Source organism: Narcine bancroftii, chromosome 8 (genome assembly GCF_036971445.1).
Source record: "Narcine bancroftii isolate sNarBan1 chromosome 8, sNarBan1.hap1, whole genome shotgun sequence".
Classification (NCBI taxonomy): domain Eukaryota; kingdom Metazoa; phylum Chordata; class Chondrichthyes; order Torpediniformes; family Narcinidae; genus Narcine; species Narcine bancroftii.
This window is the reverse complement of record NC_091476.1, coordinates 102,683,692-102,704,064: the sequence shown is the minus strand read 5'-3', so window position 1 is coordinate 102,704,064 and position 20,373 is coordinate 102,683,692. Positions and strand designations below refer to the sequence as shown.

Below are 20,373 nucleotides of genomic sequence, written 5' to 3'. Positions count from 1 at the left end.
TCTGTTTGATATACAGACAGTCATGTGAATGTTGAATTTTTATTGATTTTTGAAGATCTGATGTGTGTATCCTACTGCTAACTTCATTTTCAAGTGATATTAGTTTGAAATTTGGACATTTTAATTCATCCAAATACACACTTTGAACATTGCTCACCTAAAAATTGTGGCAGTGGAGCAAACTCTTTCACCAATATCCTTCCCCATCATGGAACCTGTGAGTGCAGGTTAAAGAGATCACAATGCCTCATAACCTGCCTGAGATTTTTTTTTAAATATGCAACTTGCCTTGTGATTATATCATTGGTATGGTCAGTTTTAGAAAACCCAAAATAACACAAAAATAACAAAGAGAGATAATGCCAGGGTTAATTAAATACAGGTATATGAAACTGCTTTTTTAATTTTACCGTCATCACAGGAAGTTTAAGGCATTAATAAAACACTTCTCTCGATCAATTGGGTGATTTTTAGGTTTTGGTGAAAGGATAATTTGGTCTATGAGCAATATTTTTATTTTCTGAACAAAATCCTGGTTCATGATTTCTATAATTAATCTCACAACATGGAGCTCGCCCACTTTGAGTTTATGGAGCAAATCTGTGTGTTTTTTAAAAAATTCCCAAAATACATGTTGATTAGCAAATATTAAACAAAGATATAATTGCTGATTTATCCTGGAGGTATTCTCACAAAAGTCTTGAATACGTGGTATCCAATATTACTGGAAGGATGCATCTTTCACTATGTCAGTAAGGCCAACATTCATTGATTTTTCTAGTTGCCTGTATGCAGATGGAACTGCTTTTTTTCCCCATTTGGTGTGGGAAAAAATGGTGAGTGCTTCGGCATTGCTGTTTCCGACAATATCCAAGGCAAATGGCTGGTTACTTGATTCATATAGGCTCTGGTGAGATGAAGTTGCTATCCTGTTTGGTATTCCTGTGCCATAGCTGTGGTCTTAATGTGTGCATGTCATAGGCATAGATCTGTTGGAACTTTTCACATTCTTGAGATGCTGGTGAATCAGATAGGCTTGCAGCTTGCACATTGGGAAAGGTAATGGGCTGAAAAAGTGAAAGATGACCATTCAAAATTTCAAGTTTATGACAACAGGCATAGGTTCAGAGTAGACCATTTATACATATATTGAAACTTTCAAAAAGTATTGTTAGTCTGTCTGTCTGTCTGTCTCTCTCTCTCTGCTGCACTTTCCACATAATCTTGAAATGTGTATATAGAATTGACTTTGAAATGTGTTGCTGAATCTGCTTCCTGCATTCTTATCAGCCAGTGCAATCCAGAATGTGATAGCTCATTATGTTTAAAAAAACATACTGTACTAAATTAAGAATCCCCTCTGGTTACAGCTCTTTGTTTTTGACTCAGGAATAATTAGGGAAAAACTGGCAAACTACCTTTTTTGAACAGTATTAACCTTAGTGTGAATTTTTTAATCTTGGGACGAAAATCACAGCTTCCCCTACATCTGAATTCCCTCATGCCCCGATAATTCTTTGACATCTACCTGAACTGCAGTCCAGAATTGAGAATACTGTAGTACTCCAGTTGTTGCTTAACTAGTGATTTACAAATATTTTAGCATTACAACTTTGCTTTTGTCCTTTCTCCTTCTACATCAAGCCCAGGCTACTCTCTGCTTTGGTAATGGTTTTGATGACTTGTCTGGAATTTCTGTGCTTCTGATTTCCTTTCATTTATTACTTATTACATTCTTCTGCAGTGTATTCCATTGCAGCAACATCTCCAGGCCTTCCCTACAGTTTTGCAGATTATATATGCAGTGGCTGTGTTGAAATTTCATAAGAGGAAAATAATAACCAGAAAAAAATATTTTTGTTTGGTGGCCAGGATAACAGGAAAATTCCCCAGTCTTTAATGAGTGCCATGATATTACAGTGTACAGCTTGGTTAGCTGAATTTGGCCTTCATTAACCTGAAGCACAGACTAGGGTGAATAATTGAGCAAATATTCTGGAAAGACCTCCATGCAGTTACAGAGAAGGGACTCTTAATGGTGTTCAAATATGGAATATGGGATTTTTTTTTCTCCTCCCTTCACATATGGTCTGAACATTGGCTATTCTCAACAGTTCTTGATTTTTCCACCTGGGCAGCATAGTGGCCTGACTCACCTTCATTCTCCTAGTGGTGGCTAATGGAAAACCCCTTGCATTTTTTATCTCTTTACATGGCCTCAATTTGTCCTATCATACTTTACAGTGTGTGAAGTACTTTTAAGTAGTTTTGAAGTGTAGAAATCACAGTGATCGTTTTATGCAAAGCAAGGCCCTTCATACAGCAGCAAGATAATGAGCAAATTTTTAAGTCATTTTGTTTTTTAAAATTACATCTTTTTATTTCACTTATAAGGCAAGCAGGGTGATGGCTAGATGTCTCCTTTGAAAGACTACTTCAGTTACTACAGCACTCCATTCGTATGAATGTGTAGCATTCTTTGCATCTATGCTAAAGTGTTGATGTTACCTGCAGGCTTCATGGTGGGCAAGAGTGTTGTTTTGCTGGAGAGCTGAGCAGATCAGCTTGCAGGCATTTTTCGGGGTGAAATCTCGTCCAGTGACTGATGTACTTTCAATCTTCCCCTGTTATGCAAACAATAATGAAGTTACAATACTGGGGCATAATGTTAGAGGAGAGGAACATATTTTAAAACCCCTCACATTTATGGTTCAACGGCAAGTACAGGAGCACAGAGTGCAATGCTCCGATAAATCATTTATCTCACTCAGGGCTGAAAGATGTCTATTTACGGGAAACGATTATAGTGAAATATTATGTGGGATAAAATCCAATTGATAACCGAAAGGTTTACCTTCTGTCTAAACTCAGTTGTACCTTGCTCTGAGGTGGTTATGGAATAGTGTAGAGGGAACTTCACTCTATATCTAACTTGGTGCTTACTGGTGAAGGTTCATAGACTCTGTCATAAAGATCACCATGGCGTATCCTGGTCTTAGATTCCCAGTCCTTGAAGGAAATTTTGAATGTTGTTTCTGGATCAAATTCGCCACCGATAGCCTGCTTTTTCGTGGGGCGAGTGAGTTCTTGCTGTCTAGTTAATGTTTTCATTTTATACTCAAGCTGAGGAGATAAAGTACAGAAAAATAACAATAACAGGCAAAAACCAGCTTCTGCAAAACGGAGAGATGAAGCAGACCATTATTAACGACTGATAAACTATCAAAGTGACATGGAATACAGAAACGACAAAGGTTGCAGGTGCAGCAGACAATGAGATAATAGTATCCACAGCACACAAATCCCCCGCACCTGACTTGGAGAGAGGCAAAGCAGCTGTTATATGAGAGAAAAAGCTTCTGTTGGGAATACAAAAATAGATTTTTGTAAGTAAATCCATGATTGTGAAAGTTGAATGGAAGCCATAGGTGTGAAATGGAACAAATAACATACTTTGATTCTAAGGTTTCTAAATGTAAATTAATCAGTGGGGACAATCTATCATTTCATATTGAACTTGTGGACTGGTATATGTGGATAATGGTCTTGAATAATTTCAGAGATTAGACAAATATCAAGTTTTCATAAGGGAATGGGTTTTGGCAGGTGGAGAGGGGCAAAGGTAAGACATCATCCTTGCTCTATTGATCTACCCCATAACTCCAGTCCAGTACCAATGCACTCAATTGCTAAGTCACAGAAATCCATTCTCTTCACTGTGTGACCTCACAGTAAAGCAGTGCAGCTCCAGCAATGCAGGTTCTATCCTGAACTTTGGTGCTGTGTGGAGACGTAATGTGTTTTGTAAGGTGTTCTTAATTTCTGACTTTCTTACAGATATAAATTCTTGTTAGATTGCATAGTTTGAAGGAAAACGGATGTGTGGATGGATTCCAATTTCAAACCACTGGTGGTGAACCCTCCAAGCCCTGGGTGATAAAGTGAGAGGAGTTACCTTTGTCACAGTGTCGCTGTCAAAGGGTTCTTCCAATCCAGTCAACTCATCCTTGTATTTAATGAGGTTGGGGCGGGGATAACGAGTCGTGTCCCATCCAATATAAGAATTTCTCTGAACTGTGTTGAAATCTGCACTGCAGGATGGGGAAGATGCATTGGAGTTAAGGAACATACGGCATTCGTACTTTTGTGCAACAGAAATTTTATTTAAAATGCATCTTCAGCTTTGTAAGCCATCCTGGAACATTTTCCAAAGTGATAAAGGGCCATATTGAATCTTCTGGGCCATGTTCCAGAGCAGATGGTAAACAAAAGTCTGCCACCAACTTCAGGAAAAAAACTTTTTAAAACAAACTCCAAAAGACCAGGGAAACCCATGGAACATTGACAAAAATACTGAAATGTTGTTTCATCTTACATATGTCCTGATATTCAAAACCCAGACTGTCTACCTCAACTGAATCCAGCTCAATGCACTGGTCCCCAATATTACCCATGACCCACAAAAATCCTTGAAATCACACACTACCCACCAAACCAATGGTCTTAGAAAGCACACTTTCCATACTCATGCTTTACAATAATCTCCAAATATACAAATACAAATGCACTCAACCTTATCCCCAAGGTATCACCCTGTCTATTCGCATTCAATCAAATACTCCCTGATTAACTTAAATTAGACAAATTTACTCCAAAGCTCTAGATTATGAATTTTCAGCATTCCATCAAAATATTATTAAATACATTAAAATTTATCACCAATAGCCCCAGCTGACTAAACTTCATTCACTCAAATGTAGAAGTCCATGATAAACTAAGTTTACAGGTCTATATGTTAAATATTAATACAGTGAATGGTGATTGAATAAGCATATTAAGCTTTGGCCATGTGTTCAAGTAGCAATAGTAGAGGCTAATCCAGTTAAAAGGTACTATCAATAGTTACAATACTCCTGTCAATATTTGAAGTAAAAGTGAGCTAGTGTTTCTCTTGCTTGTTATATTTTGACTTCTGGGCACCATACATGTGAGCACTGGATGGTAGGTTAGCTATGAATTTATCCACCCTACCTTTGTGGACTGCATTAATCTTACTTATATATGGGAAGGTATCCGGCATCCAACGTCTGGTTTTTTTTCCGCGCCTCAAGACAAGAACCTGAAATGATAGTTCTTCCCGTGTGCCACCTTCCTTGTGAGTAGAGTGGTAAGGAAATGTTAACATGCAGGAAGTGGAGAAATTCAAGTTAATTTCTCTGGAGAACCACCTAGAAAGTGAAAATGAGCTCCAAACAAGATATAACTACTGTCTTTAGGGTATTAATGTACATCAATGGACTCATCTTACGGCAGTTGGTGGTTAACTCGCAGGTTGTCCTGTGCTGGTATTATCAACTGCATCTTTGGTTGGTGGTGTTCGGTGAAATCTTTGCGATAGCTGCTGAGCATGTCCATGAAAGCAGGCTTAGCCTTTGGTTGCTTCTTAGCTGCTGTGGGCTGTCTCTCAAAAGGTAAAGGCTGAAATGTGACTTGGTAAGTGGAATTCAAATCGTGAATACCTTTCGTGGCAAAATAACATATTGTAAACAATTTCATTCCATGCATTATATCTTATATAATCCTTAAAAAAACTGCAATTTTTAATTCCTTTGTCTAACTGATAAATAAATTATTCAAGTATTCCATTTCAAATCCATGTGTACCCACCCTGTGGACAATGTAGAGGAAGCTTATTGATCTCTGGGCTACTCTGCAGCCCATATCATGCATGTTCTTGAATCATTGCAGCTGATTTCAGAACTGCTATTGGTTCAAAACAGCCCTTATTAAAGCCATGTGATTGGGATCAAGGTAAAGATTGACTCCTCAACCTTGTTGACCTTGCTCTGCCCTTTGAAATGTTGATTGCTATCATCCTGTTGATCAGTTGGGTTAGACATTGAACAGGCTCCATTATTATCAGGTGCTCGGAATCCTATTCAACCTTGCACTATCTGGATATCCTCTCTCATACTTGGGAAGTTGACCTTAAGCCTAAAAGTAAAATCCATCATGTAGTCACATTTCCAAGTAAATGTTACTTTCTATAACAACACCAATGACAGCCTGCTTCACCTCACCACCCCTTTAACTCCTCTGCCATTTTTAAATTGTCATTTCTAGCTAGTCCAACATTACAGCACTGAATCTGTAGAAGTTTCCTTCAACTAAGCATTGGGAAGGCTGAAATTAATTTCTTTAGTCCAATTCACAAATTTGATTCCTCCCTCTAGCTGTGGCTGAAAGATTGCTCTAGTTTCCATGAGCATCTTTTTTCCCTTTTTCTGCTCCTACCTCGCCACGTTTACTGCTGAAACCATTGCACATGTCCATCTTAATTTCAACCTGATCTTGTCAACGTATTGCTGGCTGACGCTTCATCAGCCTCATAATCCTCAAAAGTTGAGATAAACTCTACTGCTCATTTATAAGTTTACACTGAACCTTGCTCAACCCTGCTGACGTGTGGTTCCCTGTTACACAACCTCTCGGCCTGGTTTTCAAATCTGCCAGTTTCTTTATTTCTCCCTGTCCAGTCCTATGACTATTTAAGATATCTGTCACTTTCAACCATAGACTCTGCAACATTCAAAAATTTAATTAGCCCATCATTAAGAGGTTTCATTTAATTCATCTAAGCCCTAAACCAGAATTCCCCCGAACCCCTCTGCTTCTGATCTCCTTATAATTAGCTTCCTGGTTAATCTATCATGAACATCTTTCTTCGATCTGTCAAATTCTGTTTGATAATATGCCTGTGAAGCATCTTTGAGATGCTATATAAATACTTGTTGTTTAATGAAACATTATAAGATAGTAATATCCTTTTCTATCCTGCATTGTACCTGAAGCTGAGGACCTAAGGTATTATATATGGCTTAATGACCATGGGAATACTTTATGATGAATAATTGTCCAGTTCTTACCTCCCTGACCTTAAACCAATAAAGAAGTACAAAGCTCTGAGCAGTGCACAAAGGGCTGTTATGGTGGACCTCACTCATATGGCTCTAATTGCTAAACCTTCAAACTTTAAGCCATCTCCAATGGGCTTTGTGCGTTCTGGCAAATTGCAGAAATTCTCAGGAATTTCTGTGGGTCGTGTGGGCTGCTGAATTTTGTTCTGACATTGGGAGCAATGAAATCCTAGAGAATGGAAACAGAATGTTAAAAGATCTGATGCCCTTGCTTTCTATGTTTGCAGTGCATATGGCACTTATTTAAGCCCATCCTGAAGCAAACCTTGCTTTTCATTCTCTCCTTCAACTACCACATGTTCTGCATCTCAAAATATGTTTATTTCAAGCTCTTCCTAGTTTTCGTGAAAGAGTACCAACCCAAAATGTCCTCTTCCCAGATGCTGGCTGACCTGCTGAGTACTTCCATCATTTCATTCATATCTCCTTTCTCTTGCACTGAAGTTCCTTTGCAATGAAGGACAACTCTCCTGCTTTCGTAATTATTTATTGTACCTTTATGTTTCATTCAACAGCATAATTGGATCTCTCAATAAAAAAAACATCTAGTTTCTCACAATTGGGGAAAAAACCCACTCTCATTCCTTCCACCGAAATGAATATGCCATCTTTTCCCACAATATAGTCCATTCACTGTAATGTTCCTCCAATAAAAGCTTCCCACTTTCAGTTTAGGACTCATTATCCAATCTCACATATCTAATATTGTACTCAACATTTAATTCAAAAGATCCCAAAGTGTGAGGTACTAAGCGCTGTTGACAGAGGAACAAAGATAGCTTAAAGGAAATAGTCTAGAGAATTAGGGAGCTTCACCTGCTGTGGTTAGATGTTCCCCAAATTTCACTTGTGTCTCTGGCTTCCAATGCTTGCTTCTGGAATTCAATGGACCAGACTGTAAGGTTCCATTGGGACATTTCTGGACAGTCATTGGACATTCCTTTCTTGTTAATGTCTTGGTGTTGATAGAGTGAATTTTTTCCTGCATAGGAATAGTTGTAAAATATTCCATCAGCAGGCCAAAAGAGGAGAATTAGGAATTTTTACTAATTTAAATTTAGATTTAGACATTCAGCATGGTTACAGGCCATTTTGGCATGAGACTGTGCTGTCCAATTTACACCCAATTAATCTATACCCCTGTTTCGAATGGTTGGAGGAAACCAGACCTTCTGGGGAAACCCATGCAGATACAGGGAGAATGTAAAATGGATTCGAACCCCAGTCCTGATTGCTGACACTGTAAAGGCCTTGCACTAATCACTACACAAACTGTGAGTTTCCAAACTGTTCTTTAAGTGCCACATAATAAAAAAATTCATAATCTTCACAGAAATAAATCCTGGCTAGAGTGAATTAAAACACACAATATTAGAAACACTCAGCAGGATGGGCATCTGCAGAAAAAGAGTTTATTTCAGGTCAAGAATGCTCCTCTGACAAAGACAAAGGGCTTCAACCTAAATTGATATTAAATGTTCCACTTCTGTAGACTCTTTAATCTGCTGAGCATTTCCAGCTTTATTTCCCAGTACCAAAATATGCTTTTAAAATTTTTATTTAGATTTACCTTATTGAAAATGCCATTGAAAGACAGCATCTAAACTTTATACCCTTCTTGTTACTTTTCATCAACTCTGTCCATCCTGGCAGTAGCCTGTGGGCTTCAGGATGAGACATTGTATGCAACAGGAATAATTTCAAATGAACTGAAGTTATGTCATTGATGAAAGATCGTGTCCAGGATTAAGGGACACAATTTTGCCCACTGCTCATCTGTTATCATTAGCTCCTGTTAACAGTTTGAAATCACCTTAATTTTATTTCATTTGTTCAGTCACTGTCCTACAATCTACCCACAGGTGGTCTGTTCACTATATCTATGGAGCTTTCGGCTTTGTTAATTTCCTGCACATTTCTGGACAGGAAATAAGAAAAGTGTTATTAGATGGATGATTTCCATCTACCTTTTAATCTACAACTCTCTCCATATCACATTTGTGTCTTCCAACTGATGCTTCTGTATCTAAACCTCTTCTGATTTCCTTTCATCATAGCCCTGATATATTCTACTTCAGATGTTATGCACTGGCTCCAACCTTAACCCCTTTTGCAACTAAAGTTCCAGGCTACTAACTCCTGTTTCTCTCACCTGAACACCACTTCCTGATTTAGTTCCTCATCCTTACAATTCCATTCTACCTGGTTGCTTGCTAGGTAGGAGATTTAAAGAAGATCCTAGGGATAGGTTTTATTGCTTTTTTTTTTACAGTGATTGACATCTGGAATGCATTGCACAATACATTCCTAATGCAGTCGAATTGAATTAGCATAGATGAGTAAAATGGTCAGCATGTTTGTAGTGGACCAAAGGTTCTGTTTCTGTACCATAAAAGATTCCCTTTTCTGTGGGAATGAGTCCTTCCCATCATGCCCTACATAATGGGATCAGGTCTTTCCTGGTTTCTCTTGTCCTGAAGGTATTGATCCTTCCTTTGGTCCCCTGGCCTTTGTTAAAGGACCTGCTCCATGCAAACCAGCTGCTTTCCCTTTTGCCATTCCATTCTCTTGTGACTCTAGATCGTCTCCCAGAATAAAAAGTAAACACAATGAATGTTAGCTCAGTGCAGACACCGTCTACTTACCCCATCGCCCGGTTTTGCTTGTTCCTTCAGAACTTTTGGCCCAAATTCTGAATGCTGGGTGGTTTCCCATTGCATGGCTGGTGGGTTGGAGTGTGGCGGAGTGCGTAATGGTCTCTTGCTGCTACGGGGCAGGACATCTGAGTTGGAATTAAAGAGAATTCTTGAGTCTCCATTACTCGTTAATACATAAGAAAAAAATTTCAAGAAAGATCATGTGGTGAAAATGTTTAAAAGGTCAGCTGCCTGAAATCCAAAATAAACAAGATTAGGAAGCATTTGTGAAGAGAAAAAAAACACAGATGATGTCTGACCTACATATTTTGATTTCATTATACAGTAATGTACTATTTTTTTCAATCTGGAGGTGTCCCAAAATGTTTTTCAACTTACTGAAGTATTTTTGGGCTGTGGTCAATGTTGTCAATTAATTTCCTTAGTTGTGGACAGCAAATCTCAACATCAGAAATACCCTAATGATGTTGGCTGAGGATTAAATACTCTGCCTTTTATTAATGTTACATTGTAGACATAATAAGAAATTGTAAGGTCCAATTATTACAGCTTTGGTACAATTTCAAATATATCCCTGTGAACAACTCCAGCCTTACACCTCATCAAAGCATTTACATTCTTCCCATTCAGGATGTGGCACAACCTGGATGTTCATTGCACCTTCCTCTAACTATCAATCCACCTCTTGTTTCCTTTGAGATGTACTTTAAACTTATCCACTGGGCCAATCTTTCGGTTGTCTCTCCCTCTATGTGTCTGGGTGTTAAGTCAAGTTTATTGTCATTTGATTGCACAAGTTCAACCTGACAAAATGGAGTTCTCCTGACTTCAGTGCCAAACATGCAGACATACAACTAGACATAACACACTGACAGAAAAATCACACACATACTTCTTCTTCTTTGGCTTGGCTTCGCGGACGAAGATTTATGGAGGGGGTAAAAAAGTCCACGTCAGCTGCAGGCTCGTTTGTGGCTGACCAGTCCGATGCGGGACAGGCAGACACGATTGCAGCGGTTGCAAGGGAAAATTGGTTGGTTGGGGTTGGGTGTTGGGTTTTTCCTCCTTTGCCTTTTGTCAGTGAGGTGGGCTCTGCAGTCTTCTTCAATGGAGGCTGCTGCCCGCCAAACTGTGAGGCGCCAAGATGCACGGTTTGAGGCGTTATCAGCCCACTGGCGGTGGTCAATGTGGCAGGCACCAAGAGATTTCTTTAGGCAGTCCTTGTACCTTTTCTTTGGTGCACCTCTGTCACGGTGGCCAGTGGAGAGCTCGCCATATAATACGATCTTGGGAAGGCGATGGTCCTCCATTCTGGAGACGTGACCCATCCAGCGCAGCTGGATCTTCAGCAGCGTGGACTCGATGCTGTCGACCTCTGCCATCTCGAGTACCTCGACGTTAGGGGTGTGAGCGCTCCAATGGATGTTGAGGATGGAGCGGAGACAACGCTGGTGGAAGCGTTCTAGGAGCCGTAGGTGGTGCCGGTAGAGGACCCATGATTCGGAGCCGAACAGGAGTGTGGGTATGACAACGGCTCTGTATACGCTTATCTTTGTGAGGTTTTTCAGTTGGTTGTTTTTCCAGACTCTTTTGTGTAGTCTTCCAAAGGCGCTATTTGCCTTGGCGAGTCTGTTGTCTATCTCATTGTCGATCCTTGCATCTGATGAAATGGTGCAGCCGAGATAGGTAAACTGGTTGACCGTTTTGAGTTTTGTGTGCCCGATGGAGATGTGGGGGGGCTGGTAGTCATGGTGGGGAGCTGGCTGATGGAGGACCTCAGTTTTCTTCAGGCTGACTTCCAGGCCAAACATTTTGGCAGTTTCCGCAAAGCAGGACGTCAAGCGCTGAAGAGCTGGCTCTGAATGGGCAACTAAAGCGGCATCATCTGCAAAGAGTAGTTCACGGACAAGTTTCTCTTGTGTCTTGGTGTGAGCTTGCAGGCGCCTCAGATTGAAGAGACTGCCATCCGTGCGGTACCGGATGTAAACAGCGTCTTCATTGTTGGGGTCTTTCATGGCTTGGTTCAGCATCATGCTGAAGAAAATTGAAAAGAGGGTTGGTGCCAGAACACAGCCATGTGTTTATATAGACAGATAAATAAATGTTGCTTTGTGAATATGAGGGTCTTGGATGGTCAATATGAGCAGTTCCTTTGGTCATTCAGCATTCTCACTGCTTGTGGGATAAATACATTTTAATTCATTGCACCTCTGTGGTGCAATGTTTAATCATTTATTAAATACAAGTTATTTTCATAAAGAGAGCATATGAAGTCCATAAAAATAAAATTTACAATCACAAATAGGAATTCTTTTCATAATTAAGGAAAAATTACCAAAAAAAGAATTTTCTTCAATACCTCTGTAGTTGTTTTAAAGAGTTTGTTCACAGTAGCATCCAAGAAACATCATTCATTCCTGGATATTCCCAGTAAGTCCTAAAAGCTGGCTGTCCTAAGCTTGGCAGCATGAAGAAGGCAAAGGCAGTTGAATTAATAGTGTCTTCTGCACCCATTTAAGGTTCAGCAGATGGCAAAGAATGTCTTCCTTTGTTAAATGTATCCCAAAAAACAAGAATTGGGAGGGCACGGGAATTATTCGATGATCTGAGACCACCAATCTGCCCAGTGTTGAGAGGTGATTGTGTGATTCTCTGCCCCTTTGACTGAAATCTATTTGAGTCCTATCTCCAGCTCTTGGATCCATTCAGCTGGTTCCTAAAAGCCCAAGAGAAAGAAAATACCACCCAACCAAGATAAAGTGCAGATGTCCTGCCACATTACTGTGAAATACTAGTTCTTACTCAAAGGTCGTGTGAAGGACGATTGATAGTTGGTTAGGAGCCAGTCTGTACTCACTGAGCGTCTCTGAATTGATTGGTTCTTCTTGCAATTCTGATGGTATTTGTGTTGACTAAAGGAGAGAAGGAAGAATTTATCAGGGAGCTCTAACTACTTGGAACTATTAACGGACTAACACCAGATAATTCATACGTTTTCAACCCTTATCATTTGTAAAGACAATTACCTACTTTATATACATCATGCCTTTACTGCTCAGGCCAACTTTCCATCTCATTTCTTATTAACGTTGTAATGTGATTCATGAAGTCACCCAGATCCTTCTGTACAGTAGCTTTGCAAGGTTTCCCCCCATTAAACTAATGTAACTTTGTACTTACCTGCAGGGTTTGGAAATGAATGATGTAGGAACCAGAAAGTGGCAAACCTAGCCAAGTCCATCACTGTCACCCACCTCCATTCCATTGAAGATATCTACATGAGACGCTGCCTCAAGAAGGCAGCCAATGCCATAAAGGATCCTCATCAACCTGATCACAATTTCTTTTCACTGTTTCCTTCAGGCAAATGGTGCAGGAAAGCCTGAAAAGTTCAGCACCACCCAGGTTCAAGATTTTTTCCTCAACAAGTTTAAATAGGAGGGGAGTCACATGATGGAGTAGTTGCTGGTCGGATGGAACCAGCCCTCTCCAGAGAAAAGGAAAAAAAAGTGTGAAAAAGCAGAGCTCAATAAACATAAAATACAGGAAGAGAAAGATTAAGTTACAGAGAAGAGATAGAAGATGGCACCCAAAAGAGAAAAAGTAAGAATAACAGAGAAAAGGGAAGAAGGAAAATCACTGGAGAAGAAAGAAGAAGGTCTTACCTGCATGTTGGAGCAGAGAGCCACCGTGGAGAGGAACAGCCGATCTACGGTGTGTCCCCAGAGGAGCAGTGTCCTCCCAACCGGCGGACTCCAAAAAATGGCTCTCAGAGCCAAGAAGTGGTGCACAACTACACATGCACAAAGAGTTGCACATGCACAAGTAAAAGAAAAGGTTAACGCCGACGGGAGGGGGAACTCAGCTGAAGAGCGGCCAGCTGAGAGATGCCCAGTATCGGGTCATTTGGCTGGGGGAAGTAAACAAGAAAGAAGAAAAGAAGAGTGGTGAGAAAGAGAATGAAGGGCTGGAAGAGGGTGAGCGGCAATGGAGCAACCGGCAGGAGACCCAGCAGCAGGTCGACCTGCAGCAGGGGGCCCAGCAACAGGTCGACCTGCAGCAGGGGGCCCAGCAACAGGTCGACCTGCACCGGGAGGTACATCAACGTGTCGACCTACAGCAGGAGGCCCAACAACAGGAGACAGCAGTTGGAGGCCCAGCAAGGATACAGAAGCAGCTCACCAGAGAAGGATGAAGATATACAGATACAGAGAAGAGAAGAAGACAACACAGACATAGATACAGACACAGAAGAAGAGGAGGAAGAAAACCAAGAATTTCAAAGGAAAGAAGGTAAAATAGAAGGACAAAATAGATAAAGCCTTTTTCGAAGAACAAATGAGGTCATTAAAAGAATGGCTATCATTAGAATTTAGTTCAATCAAAAGAAAAATGAAAAGAGCTGAAGACAGAATGCAAAGCTTAGAGTTGGTCATGACTGAAATAGGGAAAAGAGTAGAAAATGTGGAGGAACAAGAAGCTGCTGTAGAAATGGAGATAAACGATTAAAGAGGGAAGTTGGAAGAGAGTGAAAAAAATTAAAGAGACACAAGATTTATTGTCACAAAAAATTGATGTATTGCAAAAATACAGTAGGCAAAACAACAAAAATAGTTGGTCTGAAAGAAGGCAGAGAAGGGTCAGATATGAAGGAATTTATAAAAGGATGGATCCCGATTGTGCTGGGAACGACAGATTCACATGAAGAAATAGAAATTGAAAGGCGCATAGAGCGCTAGAACCGAAACCGCCACCACATCAAAAACTGAGATCCATATTGGTAAAATTTCTAAGATATACGACAAGAGAAAACATACTGGAGTAGGCAAGAAAGAATGTTAGAGAAGACAATAAGCCATTGGAATATAAGGGACAAAAAATATTTTTTTACCTGGACATAAGCTTCGAACTTTTAAAGAAGAGGAAGGAATTCAACACAGTGAAAACAATCTTATGAAAGAAAGGGTATAACTTTATATTAAAACATCCAGCAGTACACAAAGTATTCATTCCTGGGGAACAGAATAGACTGTTTTCAGATCCAAAGAAAGCCCAAGAATTTGGAGGACAGGAGAAGAGAGGAGGAGGAGTGACAAGAAGGATGACTGGCAAAAAAATATATAAAAATATGTAAAAATATAAAGTAAAGATAATGAATAAATATATATATAAAAATTTAAAGATGGATAAGAGAAAGGGAAGAAGGAAAAAAAGAGAGCTTTGTTATATGTATAGTGTTCTCTGGGGGGATGGAAATGGGAGAATAATGGTCGCTGCGAAATCGGTTGACACTTGCGAGTAAGATCGCAAACCGAATGGAAAGGGGAGTTGTGGTTGCCGTCAAGTGACAGAAGGCAATCCAAGGAGGGGAGGTTCATTTGGGGTTAAAGGGTTATTGCTTGTGAGGATTGTTGGGGTATTTCATGTCTTAAATGCATTGTCATATATTGAGATTAAAAAGGAATACTTAAAAAACAGTAATGAAAAAAAGGGATGGTGGTGGTGAAGAGGCAGAAAAGAAGTGAAAATGAAGATATAAGATAACCACGTTGGACCACATGTCTATAAACATTAATGGAATATATAACCAAGTTTAAGTGTATCCCATTGGAAAAAAAATCACATATAATTTGAAAGACAAAGTTAGAATGATTGCAAGAACCTGGGAACCATCTATGGAACATAACAGAAAGAGCAGGCCTCGGACCACCACCACCTAAAATGATAAGAAGATAAACACGATCAGATTTAATGTGAATAAGTAGATGATCCGTCTTTTTTGTTTGTATTCCTTTTGTATAAAGATATTGTTTTATTGTATTTTGTATGTCTAATATTTACTGTTTTTGGAGGGTGGGAAGGGGGAAGGGAGGGATGGGGGAAAAAAAGAGAAAATGTCACTGTGAATATTTAAAGAGATGCATCTGTAAATATATTGGTTGATATGGTTCATAGTGTGATAAATAAAGAATTACAAAAAAAACGTATAAATAAGGCTCTTGAACCTCCCTGTCCTACCTTAACCCTAACCACAACCACTAAAAAATTGTTTGCACTAAAGAAAAGTTACTTATTTTCTTGCACTAAATACAACTGTGAATATATATCTCACCTTTTATATTTATAATCTCTCTTTCTGCCTTGGTATGTTTTATACTGTTGCAGTTAGTGTATCTTGCATAACTGTGTGACTTCAGCAAGTAAAAATTTTGTATCTATACATTATGTATATGAAAATAATCTCCTTGCTATCTGTCTCATCAGCAAACTTGCAAAGAATATACTCTTAAGCTATGTCAATAATAGATTTTGAAATGATAAATCCCCATATGACCCCTATGGCAGCTCACCAGTTACAGATTGCCAACCTGAAATTGGCTTATCCACCTTGACGTTAGATAACTAATCCTCTATCAACATTAATAATGTCTTTCCCCTTTCAGAAAACCAAATTATGATTTTCTCAGTATTCTGCTACTAAATTCCAAAAAAATGGATTCAAGTATTTTATCAATGATAGATGTTGGGCTAACAAGCCTACAAGTTCATGATTTCCTTATCCTTTCTTGATCACAGTAAAAGTTTAAGGTTGAAAGAGCCTTTTAGACCTAAAGGCCTTTATTTAGGCTCATGCAGAGTGAATGGGATGGTGCAGGGGTAGTCAGAATGGAAGTGAAAGGGTATGATCCATAGACAATTCAATGGAAATGTTTATGATAAGCTGTTATGCTAGCCAAATCCTGGCAGTCTTGGAACAGAAGAGAAATTCCAATTTCCAGTATTATAAAGGATAACCTGTGTCAGCACACAAGCATTCTCAGCTGTTTTGGACACCTTTCACTCAGGCACAAAAGTTCTCTCTAATTCCCACCTTAACCCTTCCACAATCCTTGAGAAGGAGAGTTGAGTACAAGCACTGTCACTGTGGCCTCTGCAAAACTGGAGTAAAAAGAATAGAGTGAGTAGTGCCAGTCATTCCCCCAGGCCTCAACATGCTCAATAACAAACTTTAAATCGCAATCCTTACTGTTTTGTAGTTCTAAAATTTCTTTTCTCCATTCTTGAAGGAATTGACTACCCAACACCCTCATTCAAAGGACTGTTAATCAAGTGTAAGAACCGAGAGGGGTTTTTTCCATTCAGGAATTGAGTGTTAGGGAAAGTTTAAATAGGTTAAAGTGTAGAAGAATGAGGGGAGATTTAATAGAGGTATTAAAAATTATGAGGGGTATAGACAGAATAAATGTAGGTAGGCTTTTTCCACTGAGGTTAGATACAAACCAGAGAACATGGGTTAAGAGTGAAAGAGGAAAAGTTAAGGGGGAACTTTGTCACACAGAGGGATGGGAGTGTGGAACGAGCTGCCAGTTGAATGGTGAATGCAGGCTCAATTTTAACATTTAAGAAGAATTTGGACAGGTACATAGATGGAAGGGGTTTTTCTCTTCTGTTCCAAGACTGCCAGGATTTGGCTAGCATAACAGCTTATCATAAACATTTCCATTGAATTGTCTATGGACAGGTACATAGATGGAAGGGGTTTGGAGGGCTATGGACTGGGTGTAGATCAATTGGACTAGGCAGAAAAATAGTTTGGTACAGATGAGAAGGGGCGAAGGGCCTGTTTCTGTGCTGTAATGTTATATGGTTCTAACTTCTAGGGTATTCCAAATGGGACACTGTTGTCAAGATAAACAATCCATTGACACTTACCAGCAAATGGGTAGTGATCAGAATTGGATCCCTGCCTTAATCAACCCTGACTTGAACTTGGGAGGTGAGACTAATTGTTCTGAGATGATACTCGTATTGTGATGTCAATTATGGTGTTCAGTAACAGCTACCTCAGCACAGACTGGGGTTGAACTTCGATGATATGGAAGTACTCTTGAACATTGAACTCCTGACACTTTGGTGAGATAGAAGGGATAGGGTTTGGATGGAAGTTATGATTGGAATAGAAGGTAACAATTGGGGTTCAGGTAGAAGGGATACAGTGAAGGTACAACAGGTTATGTTAGAAAAGCTGTAATTAAGGTGAGCTGGTAAGGTTTCTGGAGAAGTAGAGTTTGGTGAAGATAGAGCGGGATTGAGATTAAAGACATGGGATTGTGATTCAAGGGGTGGGAGAAGAAAGGAAATGTTAAACTCAAATTGGTTAGAAAAGATGAGGTTGGGGAAAAAAATGAATTTTGGGGATTGAAGGATGGAAGGATACATTTAAAAGTAGTGGAATATGCCAAAACAAAATGTAGTAATGTTTCTTGCAAATCCATTTATGATGCAGAAGGCCAGAACTTTACAACTTTACAATAGGGATTACACTTCAGAAGTGCTCCCTGCGCTGTGATAAGTTTGAGCTGAAATAAAATATTGCAAGATTTATAAATACCTTTTTAACCAGATCAATATTGGAAAAACTCTCTTACCCACAATCACATAGCTCGCAGAGGCACGAAAACTCTGGAAACTTCAGGTCTTCTAATTTTCTCAAACAATTCAGGGCCATTTTAATTAATATTTTGTTTTGAATGTGTTCCTAAAGAAGAGTTCCTCAGAAACTGAGCAAATCTTTTTGAAGAGTCCCAGAGAATGTTCAAGAAGAATGTCCTGGCTGTGGTTTGTCAGTAGTCCTTAATTGTAGTCAATTATATTCCAATCTCTTTAGTGTACACCTGTTGCTATGGCACTTTCTCACAAGCCATATTTAACTGCTCAATGTGGGGGGGGGGGGGTGGTTTGTTTAAGTTTGAAAGGCTTAATGAAATCTGAGCTGCAATTTAATTGTGGTTGAACAAGAGAGTAAGTTTACTACTGGTTCACCTGAGAGAGAGGGCACTGTCAGGTGTCAATGCTGGTTCATTATTCAGGGCTCCTTTGTTACAGATTACCAGGGTTTGCCAAATCTAAAACCTTTATATAAGAGTGCTGTGTACTGCAATTCCTTTTAGCAAGTACCACTCTTGCCTCATGTAAAATACCACTTTGATAATTTGATTGCATAATCAAGGTAGACATTTCCACTGCGGTTCTGATGCGCAGTAAATAACCCGAGAGGCTGAGACTGAGTCATTGATTTACAAGCTTTTGTTCACATGGACAGGGACCTCATCCTGGGCCATGACCCAGGCTTTCTGGGGAAGGGTCAAGGTGTTAGAGGCTTTATACGGGTCAAAAGAGGTAGGGACCACAAGGGCGGAACCAGGTAATCAGGAGTACAGCAGTTCACCAGAGGTTCTGAAGAATGATTTCTCTGTGGCTGTGTTTGAAAAGAGGCATTAAACTAATGTATGCTCCACTTTCCCTGTTTATGTCACTATTCTGAAGAACAATAGGGATTTCTACCTGGTAGCCTGGCCAATACCACCTTCAATTAGCATTAATAAAATAGCCACCTATTGTGCTGTTGTAGGTATGGATCTTGCTCTCCATGAACTGGCTGCTATGTTTCCTCATTACTATGGTTGATACAGTTCTGAAGGTACTTTTTAAAAGGGATTCAGAACATTTTGAGGAGCCACATAATTGGAAGCCTCTTGCTCTCCTCACAGTGCAGAGTGGTCCTGGCAATTTGTTGGTGAAATGCAGCACAGCAGCAAGAAATTTCAACTCAAAGCATTAGGACAATAATACAGCCTTGCTTAACAGTCCTCTACAGTGAGGTTGGGGTGGTTGTGGGACCCATTGGTTAAAATAATGGCCTGCACACCATAATGAAGCAAATGTTAAATGGACACAAATGGATGAGGGCAGCTAATTTTGAGGTTGTTCAACAGTCCCTCTTGACTGACCTATTAAAATGTTTTCATGCGGTATTAAAACAGGATGTAAAATAATTGGTGCAGCTTCCTGTATTTCTGTTGTCCATTGTGCCTCTAGAATACATGATGACATTCACACTGCAGAGCAGATGGTTAGCCACCAGGAGGAGGTGGTTGACAAAGCAATCTCTTCCCCTGTGGCTGATGATTCTCTGTGATAATTATAATCAGAGATGATCTGATGGTCAGGACCATCTCTGAAGATCCCTGGTACCAACCTCAGCTTCCGAGATGTGAGATATGAGGTTGTGAATTTGTGGCTGAAGTTCTTCTCCCCCAATTTTTCAAACTGTAGCAGGAATGCCTTCTGCTCCTGACATGTTGCTCTCACTCTCAAGTAGTGTATGTTTTTTTTTAATTAATGGTCACTTGTGGTGGTGAGACTAAAATGAATCATTTGCTGTGACATGATGCTAAGAATCTTGTAGCAAGAACAAGGTCAAGGCTATAGAACTATTTCTGTCCTTGAGGAGCTTGCCTCATTCTTGGTATCTGCATGTTGGCCTATTGGGTGTTTAAGCCATAGCTGGTATTCAGTGTCCTGAAGAATCCCCACTTGTTATAATTACCAGCAAGTTACAGGACCTCCAGTGTTCCTTCCATCCTCTAGCAGTCATCAGATTATGGGGTTTCTGTCTTCAGTGCCTATAGGGCTAGATTTTTTTTCTCCCTTGCACTCATGGTGGAGTTTCCAATCCCACAGTAACTTACATTTGAAGTTAGTTAGCTCATTGTTCCCATCGCCCCTTGGAAGGAACCTCAAGTGTCGCGATAATGGTGAACTTGGGGGCAGTCCAGACTTTAAGGTCACTCAGCAACTCTGATTGATTTAGGTCATCAGTTTGCCTGCAAGGTCTTGATAACTTAATGGAGATGATAGAGTTGGCTAGTCAGTCCAAAGTCATTGGTTCCCATAAT

General features: G+C 39.8%; 1 protein-coding gene across 1 annotated transcript; it reads right to left on the bottom strand.

Annotated features, from left to right (window-relative positions):
• Positions 1 to 368: 368 nt before the first annotated feature.
• On the bottom strand, positions 369 to 18,756 carry LOC138742098 (uncharacterized). The gene is made up of 12 exons (XM_069896286.1): positions 18,730 to 18,756; positions 17,479 to 17,543; positions 17,348 to 17,378; positions 15,297 to 15,350; positions 12,492 to 12,546; positions 9,623 to 9,759; positions 7,794 to 7,959; positions 5,309 to 5,519; positions 3,956 to 4,091; positions 2,944 to 3,123; positions 2,509 to 2,624; positions 369 to 1,067 (listed from the first exon to the last, which is right to left on the bottom strand). Exons 1-12 carry the CDS (start codon positions 18,754 to 18,756, stop codon positions 962 to 964), a joined length of 1,284 nt encoding a protein of 427 aa, XP_069752387.1. The 3' UTR covers positions 369 to 961.
• Positions 18,757 to 20,373: the final 1,617 nt, after the last annotated feature.